At 45.3% G+C, this 22,116-nt stretch overlaps 1 protein-coding gene across 1 annotated transcript in view; it reads left to right on the top strand.

The window, feature by feature from the left end:
• The window catches only part of LOC119436935 (potassium channel subfamily T member 1-like), a 596,918-nt gene that overhangs the window by 570,552 nt on the left and 4,250 nt on the right, over positions 1-22,116 (top strand). Inside the window, exons 21-25 of the mRNA XM_049660126.1 lie at positions 1,908-2,019; positions 5,477-5,578; positions 9,048-9,131; positions 13,710-13,841; positions 20,989-21,106. Of these exons, the coding sequence (XP_049516083.1) occupies positions 1,908-2,019; positions 5,477-5,578; positions 9,048-9,131; positions 13,710-13,841; positions 20,989-21,106 (548 nt within the window). The remainder of the gene's footprint in view (positions 1-1,907; positions 2,020-5,476; positions 5,579-9,047; positions 9,132-13,709; positions 13,842-20,988; positions 21,107-22,116) is intronic.

Raw genomic sequence — 22,116 nt, 5'->3', positions numbered from 1 at the left:
AACATGAGTTGCGCGAACAGTGAAACGCACAAGAGGAATAGAAGACGGGACTTGCTTCGCGCTAACCAATTTCGGGGGGGGGGGGGGGGGGGGGAGGTCTGTCCCGTCTGGTCTTTCTTTTATTCGTGTCTGTGTTTGCATTTCCCCCTTTTAGACACTTGTACACTATGCGCAAAGCGAATCGCCAAACATCCGAGTGGTGTAAATTTAGTTAAAGGTTTGCGCGGTGTTACAGAACACTTATTGACGAAGCCGGTTACGTCAATTTCGCTGAGATGGGCTGCACGGAAACCGCTGCTGGAGTCTCCAACGACAACTTTTTTTTTTTTCTTAACGTCTTAGGTGCCAGCCTTGTCCACTGTGTATGTGTTTTTTTTTTTCTTTGCTAGATTCTCGAAAAGCTGTGAAATTTATACGGCTTCCACCTACTGCTTGCGATTTCTTTCGGCTGTCCAACTGGACATATGGGCCTGTTTTCATAAAGCATTTCGTACTATGAAGCTGTTAAAACAGGAGCGTGTCAACCGTGATTGCAAACATGCTATTGGTGAAGGCAGCCAGGCCACTGACAAAATGTTGTTACAAAAGAAAACCTTTGTGAATTCGGTCCCTGCCTTTCTTCCCGAGCCGCGCCCGGTCCACTTACGCGAATCCCATCGGGGGCCAAGGACGGAGCCACTCAGTACCACTCGGAGCGTGTGATCATCATTGTAGCTATATTGCCACACCCACTGTCGTATGCGCTCTGTACTATCACACTACAGCATGAAGTACAAGAATCAGGCTCCAGTTACGAAGAAAAACAGACGAAATACCATGTTTTCAGTGTACTCATAATGCTAATCATGTTTATTGGCTGATAGTGCGAAAATTACATGCTCTACTTTGACTTAAATTGCTTCATGTTCGTTTGGAATAACTCCAAACAATTCATTATTCTATACCTTCCCACTCGGGGACTAGCAATATATGCACTTAGTAGATTCTGAACAGGGCATAACTTGCGAGAACGTATCCTGTCTTCAAGCCAGTTTTTTTTTTCTTACTTCCCGAACGAACATTATTGCAGCAATTGAAGCTCCAATGAATTTTTTTCAGTAAGAACAAAATGACACCAATTTATTTATTTATTTATTTATTTATTTATTTATTTATTTATTTATTTATTTATTTATTTATTTGTTTGTTTGTTTGTTTGTTGTTTGTTTGTTGTTTGCTTGTTTGTTTGTTTGTTTGCTTGTTTGTTTGTTTGTTTGTTTATTTATTTATTTATTTATTTATTTATTTATTTATTTATTTATTTATTTATTTATTTAATGCCAGAGCCGTAATCGAACCAAGACAGTTTCATGCTCACCCGACGGTAAGGCGTAAGCAGTTACGTCACTCATGGGCGTCTGCTAAGGACGCGAAAGTTGCGCTCTTTGGCAGTTCAGTTTCGGTCTTGTGGGTGCAATTGGCTCGAATTAATTACCCTTCAGAAATTCAGAGTTAGCTTTTTTTTATGTCCGTAACAAATTATGAACTCCTCGGATGACTGGCCTCAAGCGTTACATTAGGATCAATCGTCTGACCCTTTCGGTTTAAAAGTTAATAGTGAAATCTTCATAATTACCCATCTAATTGCAAAAATTGAGTAATATTAAGATGTGTGTCTCAGTGGAACGAACGATCCACTAGAAATCGCTTAATTATCGCATCTTCCATCTTCCACGCTGTGTACATAAACCCATATACATGTAAAATACACATATATAGCATCTACTCTTTCACATAACAGTCGAACCAATACTGCATTATATATAGAAACTCTCAAAGCGAGTCCTACGTTTTTTTCTGATTTGTTGTTTTTCTCTCCCTCTCGTCTTTTTATTTCTTTATCTCTCCTCTCGCATACTTTGTGGCAGATTCTTCCCGAGCGTGCGCATCGTCACCGAGCTGAGTCAGAGCAGCAACATGCGCTTCATGCAGTTTCGGGCGTTCGACACCTACGCGCTCCACCTTTCCAAGATGGAGAAGGTGAGCCTGCTCAACCAGGTAATGTGGCAGGCTCCTATGCTTACGTCCATGGCGCCTTCCATTCGGACACGGGACGCCTGCCGCTTGTTATTCCCAACGCTCGCTTTGTTCCGGCTTGGCGCTTAAAGCTAACTTAACGCTTTAACTGTCCAACGCAAGAAATTTTCTTTCTACTAACAACATATACACCTGAAAAGAAAAGATCGCGTTCAGCGAAGGCCACCTCCCGTATATTAGAAAATTCTGAAGGAAAACAAAATATCTGTTGGCAATGTAACATGTCCAATCTATGTACTTTACGCACAATAAGTGAATGAGTTCCCTTGGAAATACAAATGTCATATGCTCCGTAACGTTATTATTGATTAATCTCAAATGTTCGTATGTCATCCTATACAAGACGCGTGTGATTGCAAGCGATTGTTGGATGTGAGGTTTATGAGGCATTGGAATTCTCATTACAGGAAATGAATGAAGGGATCGAGTTCGCGTATAAAAATATTCATTTCCTTACTAACCAAAGTACAATATTGTTGTTTATCCTGATTGGTCGGTCATGAACCGGTTTGTTGCGCGTTTTCAGACATCCGTGCTAATTCGGCCCCTGATTACTTGACGCCGCAACTGCCACAACTCTGCACAGAGTGCAGCTTCTTTTCCGTTAGAATACGTTTAACACACAGAAGTTCTGTAAAAAAAATAAAACAAACTGTTTGTATCACCAGCAGCAGGGAACAATACCAAACACTCAGAGTAACGAGTATATATATTCGGTACCTTCGAAACCACTGACGCGGGCTCCAGTGCTGGAAACAAACTTTTCTTGCATTTTAATGCGAAAGCATTATATGCCCCAAGTTACGCGAAAATCTGTCTAGTCGGCGGCGTGACCGAATGACGGTACCAAAAATGGCTGATGGCGCAAAGAGCAAAAACACGTCAAAAAAAGTGCTCGCGTTGACGTCACATTTCTCGGGGAGGTTCCTGTAAACAAAGGAAATCCACGTCTTTGAAAAGACAATTTGGTACATTTCGGTCTTGGAGGGAATCGAACCCCGGCCTCCGCGGTGCGAGACGATCGAGCACGCTTCCCCGACGCCACGGTTTCTGCACGGTACTGGTTGACTAAAAGGTGTGCCTAGTGCGTGCGCGTCATCGCGCACGTCACGTCGCAGTCATATCTGGCCTACTAAAGGTGTGGCCTACTGCGTGCTTCATTGGGCACGTGACGGCGCAGCCAATGGGGAGGAGGTGGCGCTATGTCACGAGTGCATAAAATTAGTGTATAAAAGAAAAAAATTGGAGGGCGCTTAAGATTCGCCTTTAAGAGTGGAACGCGATAACGTTATCGGGCTCCGTTCGCATCACATTTCTCTTTATGAGTAGGCTTCACGGCAACAGACAACGTTGGAAAGCCAGCCTACAAAGACCAAGCTTACACTGATCCCCTTAAAGTAGGCTTCACTTTTAAACACAAATGCATTGATGGGAAGAAATTATTACAGGAGCAATTTAAGCCGTCTTCTATCAAAATGTGAAGGCCCTAGGACCTTTTTTCATTATTTTATTAATTGTTTGCTGTTGCCCCGAGGCGAGCGCGCGTGTCCAAAATTTAGAAAGGCTCGGTTTTCAACATTCCCCTCAATGTTGCCTAGAACCAAAGTACAGCGAAACACCATCAGAATTGGAGGAAGCTTAAACTTCGCCTGTAAGAGTGGAACGCGATGACATTCAAAGATCCCTGGCTGCTTATCATCCTTTTTTCTCGTATATTCGAACTACAATCCGACGCTATAACGCCTGTGGATTGTGGTTAAGTCGTACTTTCCGATTTTTCAGACGGATTTTACTTGGAGAAATTCAATTTTTGTTCAATAACGCCTTGCGCCACACGGAGGGCTTGTGTGGTCGGGGTGGTTCGGGATGATGTGGCTAGGCATGATTATTTTCGCCAGACGCTGATGCTTAACGCCGACGCCGAAGCGGACACCGACGCCGACGCCGGATTTTCTGCGACACGGGGTCCTTAACGCTGTCGCGTTAAAAAAGGCATTAATGCCCAAAATTAAACGCCGCTGAACGGTCCTTCGAGTTAGGAACTCCTCGCGGGCAAGCGAACGCGTTGAGACGCTTGGCGCGTTTTGATTTGGCTTTGCCGAAGCGCAGTTAGAACGCATCCGAGAGCTTGCGCGGACAAGAAACGCGCGGGAAAAAAAAACATTTCACCAAAGGGACTATAATGCTTTCGCATTCCCGCACGTAAGCAGTCTTAAGTGTCTCTGCCGAATGTCCTTTTTCTTTTCAGGTGTCACTAAAGCCCGAATGCGTTCAGACATCCCGCCTAATCTGGTTAATCTCGCAAGCGCTGCCTAACGCGTCCCCTTTGATGCCAATGGAAGGTGCCAAGTGCTGCTGCATGCTTCGCACTTTAGTTGCACAAGCTGCGCGCCGCATTTGTGTAATATTCCAGTGCATGCGTGTAACCGCCTTCAGGAGCGCGGCTGACGGTGCAGCAATTTTCTTTAGTTTGCAGAGAATTTTAGCTTAAGTAGCATATCTAGCTGGCAGCTGTAACGCAGTGGCTATATCGCGGCTAAGCGGTGATTATCACATTAGCGCTCCTCCTGCTTGCAGCGTATCATTTTCAATTATAACGTTTTTTGCTAGGCGCAAGCGCTCGCTGAGCATTCTTTTTTTTTTATCCAGATAGAGCGGAGATCGCACCCTACTCTTTATCATTTGTTTAACTGCTTCTTGGATATGCTCTTGGTGCCATGGGAGCCTGCTCCATCTCTGCCTTATACTTTGCATCCTACTCTCAGGCCTTACTCGGCCGGAGCGAATTACTTTTCTACGTCGGATTGCTGCTACTGCCATTTTGGCTCATTCTTTTAGCCTTTCGGCGTATCGCGGCGCAAACCATCGTCGTCAGTCACCGTGACAAAAACTGCCAGCCACGCAAGTATAAGACGTTTTTCTTTTTTTTTTTTTCAGTCGCTAATACACAATGCTGTACTTCGCAGTATTGCTATCTACGCGTTTCATAGTGTAATTAGTTAGCGCTTATTAGGTTCTGGTTCTTTACTGACCTAATAAAGTTTGCACATTTTCGAGGTTTTGCACAGACCATCAGATTTGTCGAGTCAATTTCACTCTTCCGTCTGCGCACGTATGCAAGATAACAAAGCAGAAGAGTACCGTAACTTTATTTGTTACGCGTGCACAGTGCCGTATCACTCGGCAGTAGAGTATTGTGTAGCATATGATAAGGTTACGTTAAGCTAGCTGCGCATTGTTATAAAGTCTACAACGATTCCTGTCCCTATTAACACTTGTTAGTTTTCGTGCCGCACGCTTCTTGCACGTAATCCCTATACTCTGTGGTGCTCAAAAAACCGTTGCCAACGTGTTTCCTGTCGCTCGTTTCTTTTTTTTTTCCCCTCTTCTTACCACGCAGCGAGAGAGGGATCGTGGCTCACACATTTCTTACATGTTTCGGCTTCCCTTTGCCGCCGGCAATGTGTTCAGCGCGAGCATGCTGGATACCCTCTTGTATCAGGTAAGTCAATGCGGACGGCAGAGCTTCTTGGGGAGTTATCGTTAAATGGGGTCCCACAGGAAATATTGGAAGCAGTAGACCTCGGGCTATTTCATTTCACTTGTATGGAAAATATAAATTTGTTTCAAACAATCAATAAGTTAAAATGAAAACAGAATGACAGTTTGGCACGTATGCAAGCACTAACACATTAAAGAGGCAAAAGATGTGTAAAATCGTCCCTAGTATTTCGAGAACATGTCCGCACTAATAAAAAAAAGTGTTTCATTGCATTGAAAGGTGTCCTTTTAAGACTACTAGCTGGCCACGTTGCGAGTATCGTCCCCGAAGTGACAATGGATGATTGCTCAGAGCCCCCTGTTTGTAGCGTAACTGTTGCCTTTGCTGGGCATATGGGATGATATGAGGGGGGGGGGGGGGGGGCAGTCCTGCAACACGTAGGCTATGTCCTCGTGCGCCACTCCACACGCACACGACTTAAGAGAAGGCGCGTTCAAACTTGCATTACGCGTATTGTTGCGCGTGTAACACTTTGAGGCGGTTTATTGCCGGCCATCATTCATGCTCCTTCCACTTAGCCATGTGCACGGGTCCGCCTACAGCCATATTGTGGCTACACCGCATCAGTTGCGTTTTTATCTTATTAATGTTTTTATTGCGACAGCAATTATATGGACACTCCAAAGCAGATTTCTGCCGTCGGCGTCGCCGTCGCCGTGAGGTTCCGTATGACGTCAATGGAGATGAAATCGTCGCCGCGCGCCGCCGAACGCTGTATGTGAGAGTGAAAGGGCGCGAGGGACGCGCGCTTTCACGGGGAGTGAACCCACGGCGGAGAACAAACGCGCGTTCTGCGCCGTGCTCCCTTAAGGGCTGCAGAAGTAGGCGTCTCTTTCCTTCTTTACAATCACCATATATGTAGAGCAAACGCGCCTTCTTCCGACGCGCGAAAGGCCGTGGGGGGGGGGGGGGGGGGGGAGGCGACGTTTAGCTGCGGCACGAAGTGCCTATTTATATCAGAGGCTCCGGCAACAGTCACCAACGCCGCACGCATTTTGTGCGAACGCGGGCAAAACGCCGACGGCGTCGACAACAGTTCTGCGTGTTGCCGGTGCTGCTGCATGTCCAAGTTTATACAGCTGATAAAGCTATCATTACTCCGTATAGCTCTCTACAAATTTGCTATCGCAGTCGATGCTTCGCCTTTCAGGTGAAACTGCGACAACTTTTTTTCTATAGCCGCCTGTCGCGAGGTTCGCTCATACTATACTGTAAAGCCAGTTTGTGACTCAGCCAGGAAAACGGGGCGCAGGCCTGTGGATCCAGACGAAACTCACGTGCTGCTTTATTAACACAAAGAAAGAGACAGTGAGGGAACTTCGTCATCGCATAAGGAAACGTTCGAACTTCGCGAGATACATCGTCAACCTAGCAAGACAGTGTAAAGATGGGAAGCTATGTGTTGATGATGATTATTATTATTGGATTTTATTGGCCAAAGAGCGCCTATGTGTTGTTGAGTAATATTACTGAGTCGATTGAGATTTGTGACACTCGTATAGAGTCGAGGTCTCGGGGCAGTGATTTGCGTCATGCAACAAATATATTTGCCTGTAGCTAACCTCTATGAGTCGTTTGACCTAATCACGTGAATCCGCGACAATACTGGTGAGTCATTTTACTTGAACAACACTAACAAGTATTGACACGGTTGCTAGAAGGGAAAGAAAGCAACAGCTGTATTTTGCATAACCCAGCTCTTTTCCTTTCTTTTTTTTTTTTTTTTTTTGGGGGGGGGGGGCTTGGTGGTTTCCACATGATTAAACTTTAGCTGGGAGCTAATCAATTGTCACTCAGTGGGCGTAGCCTCCCTTGCTGCACTGCCAAAAATGATATTTACAATTTTTGCAGTTATGTAACAGATGCTATGAGCGGGAAACAAGACGTCAGGACGGCGGTATAGGGAGCACAAATGTTGAACCCTCCTTGGCATCGATTAGTTTGACCTTACATTAATCGCTGTATTGTTACGCGCTGAATGTTTCGAAATTCCAGCGCGAATACAAAACGAAATGCAGAACGGCTACTATAATGCTGCAGCACCTGGGCTACTTTGTTACTGGCATTAAGAAACATGGTTGAAAGCGCTCAGGAAGTCAAAGATATAAACAAGAATTGCACAAGACTGGCGCTGGAGATCGACTGGTTTTATTTAAACCAATGCTTACATGCATAAAAGGTACACTAACATTAAAATTCGAGGGTACATGTCATACCTTCCGAATTTCGAAAGTACATGTCAAATGATCACGCGCACGTGATCAGCCGTTTTATAGGAGATGTACTCTCGAATTTCGATGGTAGTGTGCCTTTGATGCATGTAAGCGTTGGTGCAATAAAGCCAGTTGATCTCTAGCGCCAAAAATTTAAATAAATTCTAGGACTTTACGCGCGAAAACCACAATGTCATTATGAGACACGCCGTAGTGGGGGACTCCGGAATTATTTTGACCACCTAGGGTTATTTAACGTGCACCTAAATCTAAGTAAATGAGTGTTTTGCATTCCACCCCTATTGAAATGTGGCCACCGCTGCCGGGATTGAACCCGTGACCTTAGTAGCACAACACCATAGCCACTAAGCTACTGCGGCAGGCTCTCCAGCGCCAGACCTGTGCAGTTTGTGTTTATGTCTTCGTCTTGCTTAGCGTTGTAACGATGTTTGGAGAACCATAATGGAGAGCAGCATGTGCCTTTAGGCTCACGGTAATCTAATTATCGAAAGCTTTATTCGAGTGCATCATATTAGTGCGGCATAAATTTAATTAATGCAATTAATGCGCAACTTTAGAGAACGATTAGCATGGAGTCTAATAAAACGACTGTTTCGTTAACACGTTAAACTGTAACACGGGGCGTTCTTGTATATTAAATTATGACAGACAAAACCTTATCAAGAAAGGCATGACTGTTTAGGCTCTATGAAGACAAATGAAGCATGTTCTTTGGGTACAACATTTTAATTAAGAACATTTGCAAAATTGTGGAAAGCAGAGCTAGTTTACAAAGAATTCTTGCAAGGCCTTTGTGTCTGCGTAATGAATTTTTATGACGTAGAGATAATCATTGCCCGTATAGACTGTGATTGGTACATTTCTGTGCACGACCTTTACTCTTAAATAACTTTTGAACTGTAGTATATTTGCGTTTTCCTTCGAACTTTGCTCAGGTTTGAAGTTCCCGAGCTTCATTGGGAACACATTCAAATCTGAGCGCGGTCGAAAACTCGCTGCGTGTTATTTACTACTCCCTTTTTCTGTTTCAAGTATGCCGTTGCATTGAAGTGTGCAAAGTCAGTCACACTATGCGTACTGAATACATTTACATGTGTATACAGGCCACCTTTCAAGTAAAGCGCTCATTCACATGTTTGTGTTTTGTTTTTTTTCTTACTTTTTACGCTTTCTAGGCCTTTGTCAAAGACTATGTGATAACATTTGTGCGTTTGCTCCTGGGCGTTGACCAAGCACCGGGATCAGGATTTTTGTCTTCGGTAAGTTGCTTTATTACGGCACTCTGCATGGTTAAGCCTGCGAAATGATTACATTCTTTAACGCGAACTCGGTAGCTCTACGAGTTTATGTGACAGCGTCTTCCTTGCCTGAGAAAGATACTAAACAATCAGAAAGGAATTGCCCTCACTGTAGACATGCAACTTCTTTGTGGCTGGATCGCCTATTGAAACATTCTTAGCACGCGCGAAGAATCTTGAGGAAATCGACAACTTATATCGTCATGTAATTTTGCTTCAGCATGCGGCGTTGATGCAGTCGGTCATTGTGCGTGAGTCTTGTGCGTGAGTACACTCACGCACAAGACTCGAGGTGCTGTACGTGTTGAAGTCACTGAATTTTGCATGTAATAGATATATGCGAACGCAACGCGAGCACAGAAGATTCAATTAGGCCTAGGTGTCAAATGAATTAAGTTTGAATGCTATTTGCAAACTATCACATGGATAAACACAATGGCATGGCAACTTAATGTTACTTGCGGTTTAGGGATTTCGGCTACTCATTCGGCCATCGAATGCATGTCCTCGCTGCCAGCAATTGTGCATATCAGCACGATTAGCTGACTTTAGACAATGTTTTATAAGGCAGGAAGCATTATGGTTGTTAAGATTTGCAGTCTCCATCCGAAAAGCTGCAGGTGATATTCTGCGTCGGCCACTTCGTATAAGCATTTTGACCGCAGTTCACAATCATGCTTCCCCACAAGAAAAAAAGGTTAAAGGCAATAGGCCTGTTAGGACTGTATTACTGATATTGTTCGCACATTTAAAATGGGGAGCGACTAAATCCCCACCAGAACACACCAGTGTGGCCAGATCTCGTCTTGTGCGGTTCCCTAGATTTGCGAGGCGGAGATGCCCCTAGTGAATTCACGCGACTGCGTGCCGCGCTCGCCTTTATCACCTCCCCGTCCGTGCGTGCGCCAGATTTCAACGTGTGTGCAAGCAGAAGCTGAACGTGGGCGCAAGGTTTACACTTACAGCTTATTCTGAAGAGAAAGTTAATAAATAAATGAAACTGTGTTTCATTTATGTATGAGAAATCTAAGTTAGCACGTGTTACGGCGGGGTAGGTGAGCCTCAGCTAGGCGACTGGCCACGGCCGTCTGGTGTTGAGCGATCGGGCAGTGACAAGACGTACTTTCGACTCGTTCTTGACGCCTTTTATGTGGTCCTCCCTCCTCCCCCAATTCTTAAATTTATTTTCTGTTACGTTAGTCAATGTCGCACTCTTCAACATTCACCTGATTTTTGAACGGCGTGGCGGCGGCTAGCATTCCTATATTTGTTTCTGCGTGGACTTCGCGGCCATTCCCCTACCTGCCCTCCCACCTGTTTGTTGTGGCGGTTATACTTAGCTTCCCTGGCCCAACACACCCGTCCTTGACATATCTTGCCGTGCGCAAATCAGCGTTCTGTAGGTCTTTGGATCTTGTCGATGCTCAACACATTTAGCAAAGGTAATGCTCTCTATTCCGCAAGGCCGTTGCTAAACTTATGGTGGTCCAGTTTATTTTGCAATGAGCATGTCATCAGCACTGCATGGTTCCAGCTAGCAGGCTGACCTGAACCGATTATTGTAAAAATTTTGCACGTCTGAAAAAACTCGATCTCGGTTCCGTTTGTGCCTTTGCATATTCTGCATCTCATAACGGCACACACCGCGCGGCTTATCGATTCACAAGTTCAAATAAATTCAGCCTAACCTGCGTTGACAAACGCGCTGACGATCTACAGGTATGGCATTGCAAAGTCGCCTTACTTCTTCGACCTGCCACGCGGACTTCCCGTAGCTGTAACCGGCAACAGCGCACTGGTTCAAGAAAAGGAAAATATCATGTTTCAAACGTGACCTTTTGGAATCATGAGGTTAGTGGGTGCACAGATGTGAACAGATTGCGCAATTTGAGAACACAGAAAGAGCCGGAAACTTGACCGCGGAGCGAACTAAATTTCTTGTCTAATAAACACACACAAAGGTTAACGCTAATAACCGATTCCTTATCGCGCACAATCGACCACTTACATACACAAAAAGGGTCAACAATCGTCGCCACCAAGACGATTCATCCAAATGATCGCGCATGCCACACAAGACCATAAGGCATCGCCGAAGAGTTGTTGACAGTCCTAACAATCTCCCCGTGAATTCATGTGAGCGCTCGCGAGATAACGCAATCCTGGCTAAAACAAACAAACAAACACAGAAAATATTATAAACAGAACAATGCGCATAGGCGGGTCCATAATTAATCATATGGGCAGCAGCGAAAAAATATGCACAGCGAGTTTCAGTTCGCCTGTTCAACTGGTCGACTTGACTAGGGAATTTCGGCCTCCATTCTGGCCGTCAAGCTCGGCTTGGCGGTCCCTACGTGGGACTAGCCGGGTGGCGCGGGGTCTCCCCTGCGTCTTCTCTGGACCTCAATAAAGTTATTTCACTCTCTCACTCCATTCTCGGTACATGAAAGGGCTAGTTTTGTTGAGCAGCCCAGAGTTGCCAGCAAGGTGTTTTCTATACCGCTAAGGCCTCATTCACACAGCCGTCAAACGCTCCGTCACGTCACCGTCACGGCATCCGTTTTCGTCAGGGGAGAGGGTTTCCGAGAGTGTTTCCGTCACCGTGCTGGCGACGGAAACGTAGAGCACCGTTCTGCGTCGCCGGCGAGCCGTTTTTTAGGGGAAAACGACTCGGAAACCCTCTCCCCTGACGAAAACGGATGCCGTGACGGTGACGTGACGGAGCGTTTGACGGCTGTGTGAATGAGGCCTAACTTTGGGCGATGTTGCGGTCGGTATTTAGCCTCGCGCTTTAAAATGCACGTTGTTTATTGATTAAAACAACGATTATAAAATAGTCTAGTGAGTTCATTGAACCCATAGTCCGACGTTCTTATCGTCCTAGCATTTCTTATCCTGGCATTTAATGGCAAGAAAAAACAGAAAAAAAAAAAAACACAGAGAAGACACGTGGCTATTGACTCCAAAGGCAACAGCAATGATATACTTGTGGCCGTAGACATTATTTAATATAACTTTTCCCGTGGGGCCCTTATGTTCAGAACTCGGACGTGAGTGGTGTGTGGGCGTTCCTGAAACCTTCAGAGTGGAATAGAATGTGTTCGGCTTAAACACGGTTTCGAGGAACGCATTGTTGCGTTACAAGATTAATGCGGACATTTTCGATATACTTGCCTTGCTGTGTTCAAGACGTGGCACGGTGCGTGTGAAGTCGAATTCCCAATTCCAAAGGCATTCATTGGCAAAAACTGTCGTTATTCGTTATATGTCGTTCCCTCCCGCGTCTAGGTGGCGCCAGTTTTTACAAACCATATTTGCCTACGAACTATGTTGTCAATTCGACTACATCAAGATTGTCTGCAGAACCTCTAAGCTACATATATACAGTAACACGGTATTTTTTTCTCGGTTAGTTGGTGCATATCTACAGGTTGGGCCAGCATAACGTTAGACAGAGACGACAGAAAGATGTGCACCCGTGAGCAAAAATATACGGACCAGGGATTGCGCGATAAAGCCGATTTTTTCAACTGCCTGCGAATGCAACTTGAAATTGAGGACTGCAGTCCAAACTTGGGATTGCGAACTTTCCAGTGCACTCGGTAATTTCAGTTTATGCATGTTGATTACGAAGAAATTCAGTTTTTTCGGCAACCCTGCGGTCCGTATACTTTTGCCCACGGGTGTACATCTATACAGCTTCCTTCACCCTACCTACCTCATATACATTCCATGGACTTTAGCTGATTCAAAGTATACGGTCATAACTCCGCAACCTGCCTATAGAAGGCTTACAAACTTCATGTGCATATGCGTATGTTATTTGCATAGACTGCGAAATTATCATTTCTTGTAAGCAGATTGCTTCCTCTAGTACAAAATGCGCAAGCAAGTCAATTTTTATCAGCTGCATTAAGGCCTACGGGTACGACTATTATACAAAGGCGCCTGTTCTGTTCTGAGTTCATGAGATGATTTTCAACTTTTCCCTTTCATGTAAAGTGTGAACGTTTGTTGCAGTCCATAGCATATATATAGTTCCAATTTTGCTTGTTTCAGCGCAATGAGTGCATGTCAATGTATGTTGTCTACGCGCCTTCATGCTATAGCAGCATCGCCATGACGTGGCATAAAATTCTGCTGATTTTACTGGAGTCCGCAATGCCGATATATAATAGATAGCCAGAAGTCTTATACTACGGCGTTCGATTCCTTGACTACAGATGGTGTTTGGCAACCTAACTTCTTCGGCCGAAACCACCTGGACTTCGTACATAACGCCGGTTTACCAGCGCTGTTTTAATCCCTCGTTCCCTTTCCTTAGGCCTACCAGGCCCTTCCTATTAGAAATAAACAACAATGCTAACCGCACATAGGAAGTTTGCTGTTTATTTACGGGGGATAATGTCGCGCACTTAAGTGGTCCTTTGCTTATTGCACGGTGGCGTGCACCGTCACTAGCACATGACACTGCCGAAGCTGTCAGCGAATGTCAATGACACAAATATTTCGCTCTTTCTCCCCTCAACCACGTAGATGCGAATTACTAAGGACGACTTGTGGATCAGGACATACGGACGTCTATACCAAAAACTTTGCTCAACCACATGTGAAATTCCCATCGGCATCTACAGGACACAAAGCACGACCAACCCCGAGGGATCGACTGTGAGTACCCATCAGGGTGCATTTCTCAATTCATAAGGCAGCTTACTAGGCATAAGGCAATTATTATTAATATTATTATTATTATTATTATTATTAGTAGTAGTAGTAGTAGTAGTAGTAGTAGTAGTAGTAGTAGTAGTAGTAGTAGTAGTAGTAGTAGTAGTAGTAGTAGTAGTAGTAGTAGTAGTAGTAGTAGAAGTAGTAGTAGTAGTAGTAGTAGTATTAGTTGTGTTGTTGTAGTGCACCACCACTCAGACCTCAGTGTGGTTCGTGGGCACAGTAATTATTTGATTGATTGATTGATTGATTGATTTGAAAAGCGGTAGCCGTCAGCATTTCGGGTGACTAAATCTCTTTATTTTAATATAACTTCAATGGGGGGAAATGGAGGTGGTAGTGCTTCATTTCTTTTTATTTTCTTTCTTTCTATTTTGCTTCTTTTTTAAGTGGTAAGTCAGACGTTGTAAGAGCGTTGTGAATGTGCATGCATTTGTGGCTCGGCGTCTTTCAGTGTGCGCAATTTCGCCGTACGGCTTTAACGCTTCTAATAGTACTTTGTTCTGTTGTAAAGCCGCTTGAAATTTCAGCATTTACATTCTAGCATTCATTGAAATACATTTAGCTTTTTCTTTTGCAAGTTCATTCTGGATCTTTTGCTTGTGCTAGTGACTAGTTCATCCCGAAGGAAGCTAGTACGCTCTGCGTCCAAATTTTGGTTGCCAGTCTTGTCTTTGTGCCTATGTGTCGTCTGCATGAAGCGTTTCGGCCATCATCGACAGCCGAAGCCTTTATATTCTATATTAGAAACCAGTTTCCTGTGTTCCTTATCTGTCCTAACAGAAAGCCATAGTTTCGGTATGAAGCACTAAATAGCTTCGGCATAGCACCCTTGCCGACGAAGAATCTAAGTGCGCGTAATAGGGAGCCGTTCAGGTGGAAAGAATAAGAACCTATTCCTTGAGGCAAGTTAGTTCACTTCACTTCTAACCGGGCTTCAATACAAATTTATATCCTGGTCTGGCAGACATGCAATAGAAGGCCTGTCTGCAGTACAAGAGCTGCAGGTTATGAATTTTAACAAGGCCATGTGGTTAACCCTTAAGTCGACGGACTCTTCAGTTTTTTTCTTCTAAACAGCCCGCAGGTAATTCAAGGAGCGTATAGAATGCTTAATCTTGCATTGGACTGCGACCAATTGCAGCTAACTGTGACTGCACTGACACAGTCGTTTAATGCTTCAGGTATGTGTGGCGCACGCAGCTTCTTAGTTACCATAGCTGTATGTTTTCTCGGTTTTATCTTAAACTGCGAAAGCAAATTCACTCCGTTTGACGCGTAAGTTACTGATCGCTTAGTTATTGATTGATCCCTAAGTTATTGATCGAATGCACAAATTGCACTTCCTGCCGTTAGATGCGGAAATGCAAGATGAAGAGCAACCTGCGAAAATCGTTACTCTGCAGCGTAGTCCTATGTCTATTTTTCATCCCACATAAACCAAACACGTTCAATAGTCAACAAATAGCCTGTATTAGTGCCCTGAATAACCACCTGGCTAATGTTCCTGCGTGCTTTTTTGCGTGGCAGGCAGCCCGAACAGATTGGAAATCAGTTCCATCTCATTTGCATTCGCTCTTAGACACGTGGGCCTGTGAAGTTCCTTTATTTACTATATTTTACACTTCCACAAATCAAAACACAAGAATCAATCGCTTCACTAAGAGCTAGCCTACCTTCAGAGCAGCGTGCATACATATATGGTGAACCCTCGCTCGCGCGTTGGCTCAGCCATTTAAGAATTCAGTGTGTAAAAGTTGATGCCACGAGTAGTGCATATGCGTTAAAGATACGCGAAACAAAATGGCCATTTCTGTACGCAATTATCCCACAAGAAGCCTGAGTGACCCTCAACTTTAAATTATATCCGTGCGAAGAGGAGATGCTGAGCAGCTGGATGCTTTCCACGAGCATGGTCCTACAGATCTCGGCGCAGAGGACTTAGTGACGCGCATCGGGAAAATCCAGCTGCGAGCATATGTCTGCCGCCTCCGCGTCGGTTTTTCTACGTCTGCTGACAAATAAATGCGCGTGCTCGTCCACGCTCGAAAGTCGGCCGAAACCACGACTCGAGCGAGCAAGCAAGCAGCTGGTGTGGTGCGAACGGCGTTGTGTTGCCAGGGCGAGGCAGCGTCCAAAGGGGGTAGCGGCAGCCCGCAGCTGCGCCGTCCTTTCGACCCGCGCACCCCGTACCCGGCCGGCGCGCCAGGCCTTGCGGCGGGGCTGCCTTGCGTCTGCCCCGGAGAGCTCCATCCGCTCCTGGGAGGCTCGGTGAGGCGAAAGCCCTACCTGCCCCAGTACCCTCCGCCCATCCTTGTCCACTCGGCCGAGGAGGTGAGCCGACCGCGCACACAGCGTTGCACCACGTACCGGACGGCACACAGCGGAGGAATGCGAGCATGTATAGCGCACTGCGACGGTGTCGCGCACCGCACCGATCACGGGACTACGGAAACCCACCGGCACCATGCTCTCGCGGTTCCTCCTCTTCGCAACTTTTTTTCAGCAACCCCACTGAAACCTTGCATACCAAGAGCTGCCGACTGCTCCAAAAGACCCCTCGCATGCTATTTTGTGTCGTCTCTTTCCTACGATGAGGTCATTTGGTTGGACGGCGTAAAAGGCGATCTCTCTCAGGTTGTTTCATTCTAAGGCACGCGCTCGCAGGAGCTGTCCAACGTGTGTTTCAACTTGCGTGCGATAAACGCATTTCTAAATGTCTTTCTAAGCACAGGCACGAGGTTAAATGTACACTTCGTAGCTCGCAGCTTAAGTCAAAGCCTACAACATGTGATTTGCGCTTTGAAGAATCTGTTCAGATTCAGGCGGGCGCTTGTATTCTAGTTCGTTCCTCATTGGTCATAGCGAAATCTTCTGCTTCCCGGGGGGCCCATTCCTGTATACATAAGCACTCAGCGGCCGCTATTCAGTCTCAAGAGCTGTTAGTATTCGACCCGGTAAACATTAGTGGTGAAGTTTGCTGCTACTGCAGACAGTTGACGAACAAAGTGCCATTGGTGAGGCGTGTCTGAACATGACAACACCGAGCAAGTTTCTCCCATGTAGAACCCGTTCACAGAAGCACAACTAGCGGAATAAACACGTCACGTGGTCTCGAGTGTGCTGCTCACGTGATGATGGTCATGCTGAATGAGCCGAGTTTCGATGGCTGCCCTCGCAGCGGTCAGGTGTCCTCCTTGAGCAAAAAAGTTACGGTGTTTGTACAGATTTCCCCTTGCCGCCCAGCCTTAATAAGCACTAATACATTTTTGTTTCTCACGTGATGGTCATTTTCACAGTGACCACCAGCACCACCCAGTCACAGCACGCTCGTTTAGCCCCCCCCCCCCCCCTCCCCCAGCCTGCGCACTGGAGAACGCTTCCCTCTTCAGAGCACTAACCCTACGAGCGCCGCCCAAGATTGGAGGACCAACGTTTTCAATGTCTTGGAAGAAGTATCACAAGGAACGACATAGACAATCGTTCAAACTTCTGCTCGAGAGAGAGAGAGCGAAACATTGCTTTAATGCGATGCTGGAGATTGAGATGCCTCGATAATACATTATACCGCTATGTAGTAAGGGCGTGTTGTGGTGCATAAAGGCAACGTGTAACTAACGCGCTTGCTGTTTGCATCCCTGCCAGCCTTTTATGACTATAAAGGGATGTCAAGCCAAGTTTGGCCTGCTGTCTAGTCACTTTTATGCTTGAAAACACGACACACATTGACAAGGGGGTACAGGAATGGCAAGGATATTAACCATGGGTTCCTTCATATGTTGCGCAAGCAGCTTCGACATTGCTGTCGTTCCCGATCAGAAAGAGATAATAAAGAGAAAAGACAGCAAGGCTAGCCAGGATAAACGCTGGCTATATGCTGTATCGGATAAATGAGGCAAAATAACTCAATGGCAATGTATAGAGAAATGAATATAAATATATAAAAAATCCCCGGCATAAACTCAAGAAGCGCGCACAACAACTCATAGCCTATCACGCAGTCCGCACGTCGTCAACAAGAGCAAAAACATGTTTAAAGCCATCTATGGAGACGTCGGTTTGGGCCAGTATATCCCAAAATCATTTCCGTTTAGAAGAGGCAATTTGCCTGTTGGTCTAACGCTGTTAACTCCACTTTTCTTTGCACACTGTAACGATGACAGAATCCGAGTACGTGTCTGATCATCTCATCGCACCCACATATGTCACAAGTACGGCGCATGACCATTCTAATGACGGAGATGCCAAAATAACCCTGTACCCATTCAAATCTGACGTTGTGTTTGTTTTTGATCGAAGGGCAGTAGTCGCACAAATATTATAACGCCTGTACATCGATGGCGAAATAATTATTATGCGACGCGTATTCACTGAAGTTTGATGAACTTCACTGAAGTTTCACGAAAAATGTGTCTCTCATGCACGCGTCATTGTATTCGTTGCCACGTTATTTTCGGGAGAAATGTACGCTGGTATAACGCAGTAAGGCGAAACTCAGTAAAATTTGGCTTTTTTAAGGTTATCTTCACTTCTTCGTTTCTAAACAAAAAAGGCATAACCCAGCCTTTTTTACAGTTGCTCTGGCTAAGCAAGCGTAATGGACAGTTCTATGCCACGAGGAAACGATACAATGATCAACATGAATTTTATGATCATGGTATTTCTATCTAACGCTGCATTACATACCACGAGAGAAATGCACTGCTGCACTCCAGCAGTGCAGCACTTTAAATATATATTGGCAGAAAAATACTCGAGCTAGACCACAGAACGCTGTTGTGGCACGTTTTTTTTTTTTTTTTATTATTGCTTAAATTTTCAGGTGTTCTGAAAGGGCCACTAATTTATGGCGCAATATGCAATATACCCAAAAAGGTTCACAATCAAGTGTATTTAGGTAAACAAGCATGCGCACACGCAACTACAGCGTCGATTACGCGGTCTCCATAGCCACTCCTATATACATCTGCGACAAATCAACGACTTTTGTTTAAAAATGACATCACAGAAAATATTAACATTCGCGCATCAACATTTATACGATCATCTGATCTCAAAAAATGGTTTTATTGCACTAACTGTTTTATTTCTTTACTTTCGGAATTCAGTGCTCATCTTGGTAAATTTCGACCCCTGAAACGAAGCCTGCCTGCGCGAAACATATGTGAGCCTCCTTTTTTAACCCGGGAAGAGCACACTTCTATTTTAATAAATCAGCCAGGCGATTGCAACGCGAGCTACTTAAGCCAAAGAATGACAAGTTTTAGTAGCAAACGCCACAAAGCAGGTGGACGATCTGTCGCGCAAACACGCGAAGCCGGCGAAAAATGAGTTACAGACACGCAAAGCGTTCGCCGGTGGCTGGGAATCACCTGGTTGACATTTTACCGCGATGGAACTATGCAATAACCGACATTAACTGAAGCCTACCTTATTTATAAGCAGGGCAGTTGTGTCTGGCATGCCCGAAAAATTATATGCTACATTGTGATTAATCTCCATACCGCATGTGCGCATTTACGGGTTCACGGTACTATATTACAAACATTAGTTATGTATGTTTTCAGTGAGTTCACGGTACTTTCTAGTTTTTTTCTGGATTTTCCATTTTTCTAAGGGAAGCGCTACTATCGGGGTAGAACAGATCAAGATTAAAAAAAAAGCTGTAGCGTACAGTACTTCACAGCGGATAACTTATGAAACTCGACGGAATACCGATTCACGAACATATACTATACCCGTCCTAACCGCAGCAAATAATATCCGAACCTTCAACACTCCATCTGCAACAAAGAGTTGTATTTGCTTTCCTATATATTCTGATTGATAGCCCACGTCACATCTTTAAAACAGGTGTAGGGGGTGGTGGATAGTAGCTACAGGCATGTTTAGCCTGGCGATCAATGCCGGCAATGTGACGGGCCTATGTAAACAGATGCCTTAAAACGGGTCAGAGACAAATAAAGCCAAAGGAACACTGACAAGAGCATACCGTACTTGTGCAACCAATCGCTTCATTTCATTAGTACTTCGCACGTCTCTTATGATGCATGTACAATGCGCGCATGTTGTACTTCATACTGTTGACGAGTCACTGTATCGCTTTCCTCGATGCAAAAATTGCAGTCGAACTCGGTTACCTGCTATAATCGTGCATTATGCTCCTTTTTGTTGGACACCTCCCGTTAACGCATGAATGATGCATGTCTCATGCACGAATGTCTGTTCACAGTTCGAGTTGAGGGCCCATTTCAGTCACTTTCAATTTGCCTTTCACAGGCGTTTACTTATCCAGCACCCTGCAATTTTTGTGTCGCAAACGCAATGCTCCTTTCTGGAGTTTGATTTTCTTGGTGTGCTTTCAACGGAGGTATTTTATTGCAGGATTATTTGAGTGAAACTGTGAGACTGCGAGAGAGAGAGAGAATGTGAAGGGCAGGGAAGGTTCACCGGAAGAGAAACATCCGGTTTGCTACCCTGCACTGGGAGAGGTGTAAGGGGAGGCAGAAACATGGAAAGACTAAATTCGGTAAACGATTAACCTACGATTTTCTGCGTACAGTATTAAGTATCACAAAATAAATATCAAAATTTATCAGTGCTCGCAGTCTATAGCGCCACGTGCATGTGTCCCACCACCGCCTTGGAACCAACTGTGACGTCACAGGAACCATTCCTTGGCGAACACTGGAAATTAATGAAAAAACACCATCAGGCACGTGTTCTGGGTTAAATATTGTGTCCAACGCAATATGTCAGTATACGTGTGGTACTGTGCCGGTTTATAACCAGTGCATAATGGTGGTGGTTTAAGTTGCAAGGCATGTCGCTAGCGTGCGTCACAACGCGTGTCCGTGCGTTTCAGCGTCGTGCTTTTTGCCAACCCCTATATAAACCAGGTCCTGCCTTTGAACAGTGATACGAATGCGGAATTCTTCGGCTCAACGAATTAAGAAGATTTGCGAACACGACTACTACCTGAAAGTCCTTGCGGCTGTTGAGACCTGCAGACAATTGCTGGAGTTTAGGACCTGTGGCTTGAACATAAGTGCTTCCCTGTCTAACAGAATGCCTCTTTCTTCGACGGCAGGTCTCTCTGGACCTCCTAGACGACAAGGCCACGTTCAACGAGAACATCGAGCGCCAGGAGATCAGCACTTTGGTGCGCACGCGTATGCAGGATCTGGGCCTGCCCGTTCAAGATTATGGTATGTGCACATTGTTTCGAGGCTTCATACCGTTTTGATTTTCTCGCGAGTTTGCATGAGCGAATGTGGCGCTCAGACATGCAGCTTCGCTCAATCAAGCCCACAGCAGAAGCTAAGCAAATGCGCCATCGCCTATAAAAAGATTGCACTGGACATGTGTAGATTATAGGCCAGATGGTCATTGCAGAAAACGATTGCATAATATTTCTTTCTCAGGAGCATTCACATGAACTCGGCAAAGGCGGGTCAAGTTGACCTGCTGGAATTTGCTGTCGGGTTAACCTAAACGCTAGCGCGCAGGGCTGAGCGGGTGCGTTGTCGGGTTGAATCAACCAGCCTGCAAGAGGCAGATTGTGTCAGCTTGACCCGTTTAAAAGCTACATAAAAACGCAGCCGAGACGCGCCGGACGCTTTTAAACATTTAGAGCTTTCGGTACGCTAACCTGAAGCTTTCTTCGCACACTGTTTCCTCGCCTCGACAATAAACGTCATTAAGACACTAGCCCAACAGAAACGAGCTGATGCAAACACGGTCCGGTGGAAGCCTGACATTTCTAGCACAACCCGCGCAAGATGACAAGTCGGGCCAGTTGGTCGATGTTCATCGTGAAGGATTTTTTTGAAGCCCAACAGCTGACACACGCGCACAAAGAGGGGCAGCAAGACAAGAGACCGATGACCTGTCGTTTTCTTCTTTCTAGGGTTTTGCGTGCCAAAGCCAGTTATGATTATGAGGCACAGTAATTTTACCTAAGCGTCACCTATTTCTTCTTTCGCGTCTTCCGCGATTGGTTTGTGTCAGTTATTTCGCTTCAAAAAATCATTCGCGACTCAACCCGCTCGCGTCAGGCTCGTGTAAAAGAACGATGAACGACTCCAACTACGATGAATCAGCTTTCGAAAGATGAACGCGCGCTTTTCCTAAACGTGGCTGGGCGTAGTCGGTGGCTAATTTTTTGCGACAGTTTCAGCGTGTCCTCTTTCCGACAGAAAATAAAAATTATATTTAC

This window comes from Dermacentor silvarum, chromosome 1, assembly GCF_013339745.2.
Source record: "Dermacentor silvarum isolate Dsil-2018 chromosome 1, BIME_Dsil_1.4, whole genome shotgun sequence".
In the NCBI taxonomy this organism is placed as follows: domain Eukaryota; kingdom Metazoa; phylum Arthropoda; class Arachnida; order Ixodida; family Ixodidae; genus Dermacentor; species Dermacentor silvarum.
This window is presented reverse-complemented; position numbering and strand designations above follow the sequence as displayed.